A 5,335-nucleotide genomic window follows, 5' to 3' on the forward strand; every position below is an offset into this window, starting at 1 on the left:
CTGATTCGAGCCAGCCAAAATGATTATTTTTTTCCCTGGAATGCTCCTTAGGCAAAAAACTTATAGTTTCCTCTCATACTTACTGGAACTTTTCCCCCCACCAGGGAAAATATGCAAATTAGATAACTTTTTTCGTAAACAAGCATCTTGAGACTTCTTCAGGATTTACTTCTCACCTGCAGGTATAAACAAAACCTGCGTTACCTACAACGTTTCTTTTTTTTTTTTTACTCTCCAGAACACCACCAGCAGAGGGAATGTTCAACTACCTCCGGAAACGCTTCACCAGCCACCTCAGGGAACGCAGCCGGCGGAGAGCGAGGCTCGTCTCCAAAGATGGAAGGTGTAACATAGAGTTCGGCAACGTAGAACGGTCAAGGTTTGTCTTCTTGATCGATATATGGACAACCATCCTGGATCTCCGATGGAGATACAAAATGACCATCTTCATTTCAGCCTTCTTAGGCAGCTGGTTTCTCTTTGGTCTCCTCTGGTATGTCGTGGCGTACATCCACAAAGACCTCCCGGAATTCAATCCTTCCATGAACCACACGCCCTGTGTGGAGAACATCAACGGCCTCACTTCAGCTTTCCTCTTCTCCTTGGAGACCCAGGTGACCATCGGTTACGGCTTCAGATGCGTCACGGAGCAGTGTGCCACTGCCATTTTCCTGCTCATCTTCCAGTCTATCTTGGGGGTCATCATCAATTCTTTCATGTGCGGTGCCATCTTGGCCAAGATATCGAGGTCCAAAAACCGGGCTAAGACCATCACCTTCAGCAAGAACGCCGTCATCAGCAAACGTGGGGGGAAGCTCTGCCTCCTTATCCGGGTGGCGAACCTCAGGAAGAGTCTCCTCATTGGGAGCCACATCTACGGCAAGCTCTTAAAGACCACCATCACCCCAGAAGGAGAAACAATCATTTTGGACCAGGTCAACATCGAATTTGTGGTTGACGCTGGCAACGAGAACCTCTTCTTCATTTCCCCGCTAACTATTTATCATATCATAGATAAGAACAGCCCGTTCTTCCACATGGCAGCAGAAACCATTCTGCAGCAAGATTTCGAACTGGTGGTGTTTTTAGATGGGACGGTTGAAGCCACCAGTGCTACCTGCCAAGTGAGGACATCCTACATCCCAGAAGAGGTGCTCTGGGGTTATCGCTTTGCTCCTATCGTGTCCAAGACCAAAGAAGGGAAATACAGAGTAGACTTCCAGAACTTCAGCAAGACGGTGGCTGTGGAGACTCCCCACTGCGCCTTCTGCCTCTACAACGAGAAAGATGCTAAAGCCAAAGAGAAGAAAGGCTACGACAACCCTGGGTTTGTCTTGTCAGAAGTTAGCGAAACCAGTGACACAAAAATGTAGTGCCAGACATGCACAGGACATTTCTAATTCAGCCTTGAGAGGATTCATAACTTAGCAAAACAAAAGAGAAACAAGTGTGGTTTGTTTGGTTTTTTTACTCTAAAACAGCATTTATCTTCTCAAAAGCCTCAAATCAATGAGGAACAGAAAACCAGTGATCTCCAGAATACTATTTAACTACACTATATGTATATTTGATAGAATTTATATTTTTATACCCATGGGACATTTTATGAAGCTGCTATGTTGGAACGTCCAACTCACTTCAGTTCCCAGAGTCGGCTTAAAAAGCCTGAAAAAGATAGAGTGAAACTTTAGGACAAGTTAAAAACACATAGCTGGTAGAATAAGAACATGAAAAGGGGAGATGGAAGGCAAAGCTAAAGGAAACTAAGGGACTTAGGAGCCAAAACCTCAAAAAAAGAGTATGCTTCTGTTTGCCGGAGTCCTCCATGAAAGCAGACTCTCTGAGTCTGGAACACTTGAGCACTTTTGAATATTTTGAAACAATTCCTTCTTTCTTTGAGAATGGTACCTCTCCAGAAATGCAGGGTTAAGGGACGGTACATGCTTCAGAAGCTAGAGGAGACAAAGTTTGGGCCACCCTGCTGCATCTAGGACTCTGTGAAATACAGCTGCTCTCCCGTGAAAGCCTTTGATTCCTTTCAGGGAAAATCAACCACATGGACCTGGAAAGTGAAGAAATAAGGAGAAGCGGAGACCCGTTACGGGAGAAGAAGAATTTTATAGCTTATTCCAAACTGTCTCACCCTTCAGATACTCTTCTCTCCACTTCCCCAGGAGCTGACTCACTGAAATTAAGAAGCAGCAGACGACAATTTTCCAGAAAGAAGGTGAGATGAAGAACACATCGACAGCTTCACACCTGGCAGAAAAGCAGTTTGCTGGGGGAAAAGAGGAAATTCCCAGCTCAAGATGTATCCTTAGGAAAAAAAAAAACCCAACGCAGTGCAAACACAGACTATCTTTTCTTTTGAAGCATGAAGGTCTTGTTTAAACAAAAACACAGGCCAGGAGCCTCCCACCAACAGCAGGCTTCAGATTTAGTTCCAAATCTGTCCATCTCAGGGCAGCAAGAGGCGCATCCCTACAGGGAACAAGTTCTGCTCCACGGTGGCTAAAGCAGTGACAAGCATTTTCTGGGCATGTTTTTTAACTCTTAAGTTTCAATCTCAATAACTTCTTGGTGAAGTTCTACTTATCCACAGCCTCTCCCCCTCACCCCCAACTAGTTCTTTTGTTGAGAGTTCAAGTGACAGACCAAAGAGTTTGGGGTTTGTTTTTTCTTTAGGAACTCATCCCAGGGATGTAATTCAGCTCATCTGTTTTCAACATGGCAGTAAAACAGAAGCATCTTTTGAAAAGCTGCTGGACTGAGGGGTTTTAAGAGAAGGGGAGAATTAAGCAGGTCAAATGAAGACAAGATCAAGTTATTTTGCAAATAAAACTCTGGGAACCAGGAGTGTTCAGGTCTCAGTCCCAGTGTAGTATCAACTCCTTGGTTGGTTCCGAACAAATCACTTTAGTAGGTATCTCATCTGTAACACAGGACAGAAAAGTATTTATGCTGTACAAACAACGATGTTATGAACAATAATGTCACTAAAGCACTTTAAAAGCCAGTTTTCGACTGTCTCCATCTTTCTTCAGCACACCCTTCTTCATTTCTAAATGGAACAGTCAGCACAAAGTTCTGTTCTCACCACACCGAATTATTAAAAATGGCTGCGCTACGGAATGCAAAACCCTCCAGCTGAAACCTTCAAGGCAATTCATGGATATTGCCCGAGATGTTAAGTGTGCTTTTATTGCAGCCTTGAAAAACAAACATTGTCAACTCTAAAACTGTTTTTACAGTCCTGATCACTAGAGCATCTGAGCCCCTGCAACCATTAAGGTATATCAGGTATTCCGCTTGAAAGCATTTGGGTTAGAGGATTTTTTTTTTTCCCTTTTCCCTCTTTTATCCTCGCCTCCTCACACCACAGCATCGACAGCGAGTCATTAACTGCCATCCACAGAATCCAGGAGGGAGCAAGGAAGTGAAATGAAGTCTCAAGAGTCCCAGGCTCATCCGAACCAGAAGGCTCAGTCCTTCTGTAGTTGCTGCTGAATTTCCTTTATAGGCTTCCTGTACACTTGCCCTCTAACTTCCCTAGAAAGCAGCACTGTCTGTATTCAAGGCTGACAAGTTGCACTTCTTACCTCTGAGAGAAGAAATGCACCAAGATGCCCTTAATTGAAGTAGAAAGATAGTCTTCACCTTAAAAACATAAATAAATACATGAGCCAATAGGAAATCCATTTAAAAGGTCAATGCATTGAGGAGAGAGGAAAGGTTCTTATTTTCTTTATGTAAAGCTGGTTTGGAATGTTTGTGCTGGGAGGGGAAATTATCAAATTCGGTGCCCGTGGTGTCCATCCTCCGATGATAAAAGGTCCCTAAACGATGATGCCCATCTCAAGATCCTAAACCCCCAAGACCTTAATGACACAGCTGTTGAACCTTCAGCCCCATCTCTATAGCAAAAGCGTGAGGAGACATTATTCCAAGTCTAAAAGCACTCAGTGTCCCCACAAGAAGCCACTTGATGGCACCACGGGGCTGGGTACCTGGTGTTCCCTCTATTGGCACAACCCAAGTTGACAGGGCAGCGGCTGAGCTATCAAACTTAGAGGGAGACCTAAATGAGAATCTTGGGCTGAGACCCCAGCCTCCCACAGCTGGTTGTCACCTCAGGAAATGCCTGGCGGTCCCCCCCTGCCAGTCCCCAAACCAGGCAGGAGATAGAGACCATAGTCGGAGCCCAGCAGCCGGGGAACAATGAGTGGAATTTCCTCTTTCTGTCCAGCGAGGGCTGTTTGTCACCAGAGAGATAAAGGCCCAGGAAAAAGGGTTATCGGGAGCCACGCTGCACGCAGCACTGCTCGGGATGGGCTCCATAGGAAATCTATTTTGGGGGCTGTCACCCCTACTGCCATTAAAAGAAAGTTCAGTTAAGAGGATGAAAATAAATTTAATCTTGCCGAGCAGAAGCGGTCGGAGGGGACCACAGACCCGATACTGGAAAACCAAGATTGGCTTCTTCACCCAGGACAGGGGGTTCATTTTTACATCTCCATAGCACTCTTCTCCAGCCTTGTAGTTCTCTTGTCCCTGTCTGTCTGTCCATCCAGCCTACAAGCTGCAGCAACCACTAGTCCTTTCCACAAAGAGGCCAACACCTTGGTCAGTACAAAGCAAAGAACCAAAGAGAAAGTCTTGTCCCTCTTTCTTGTCTCCAAAAAATCAGACCACGAGCTTACTGCTGGATTAACACCAGAAGGATTTAGCTGCACAAGTGTTAGCCAAGCAGCTAGGCTTGGGGAATAATGTGTCTGCACTAAACTTAATTTATCTTCTCATTTCACAAACAACATGTTTCTTCTACTGTATTTATTTTAAACATTCATTCAAGCTGTGCATAATATTTCAATCATTCTGAAATAGATTTGCCCTCCTGCTGGCAAATGAATAAGGCATCCTGCTGAGTGCTGGAGAACGGGCCATGAATTAAAATAACTGCTTTTAGTAAACTGTCATGTGCTAGTTAGCTGTCTCCACACACTTTTTGGCGGTAACTGGCGAAAAGAGACCCCTAAATAATAAAAATAATAATAATAAAAAAAATACAACCTGGGCAAACTGTTTGGATACTCACACTGACTTGCGTTGCCAGGCAGACCACCGCTAACTCACAGCAACTGCCTGAGTAACTTATGAGCGCACACGCTTCCTTGTAAACTCAACTACTCGCACATCAACAAGTCTGCAGCGTGGCACGCGCGAGAGCAGCCGAGGTGTCTCCTCCTCTTCCCTCTCCCCAGGCAGCCAACTGATGTGGTTAGACCCACGCGAATTCAGCTGGCAAGAGCCTTTGTTTCCTCTTCTCTTTTTTTTT

General features: G+C 45.0%; 1 protein-coding gene across 1 annotated transcript; it reads left to right on the forward strand.

Annotated features, from left to right (window-relative positions):
- Nucleotides 1-257: 257 nt before the first annotated feature.
- Nucleotides 258-1,373, forward strand: KCNJ1 (potassium inwardly-rectifying channel, subfamily J, member 1). The gene has a single exon (XM_009867773.1). It carries the CDS (start codon nucleotides 258-260, stop codon nucleotides 1,371-1,373), a length of 1,116 nt encoding a protein of 371 aa, XP_009866075.1.
- Nucleotides 1,374-5,335: the final 3,962 nt, after the last annotated feature.

This window comes from Apaloderma vittatum, unplaced genomic scaffold (genome assembly GCF_000703405.1).
Source record: "Apaloderma vittatum isolate BGI_N311 unplaced genomic scaffold, ASM70340v1 scaffold1894, whole genome shotgun sequence".
NCBI lineage: Eukaryota > Metazoa > Chordata > Aves > Trogoniformes > Trogonidae > Apaloderma > Apaloderma vittatum.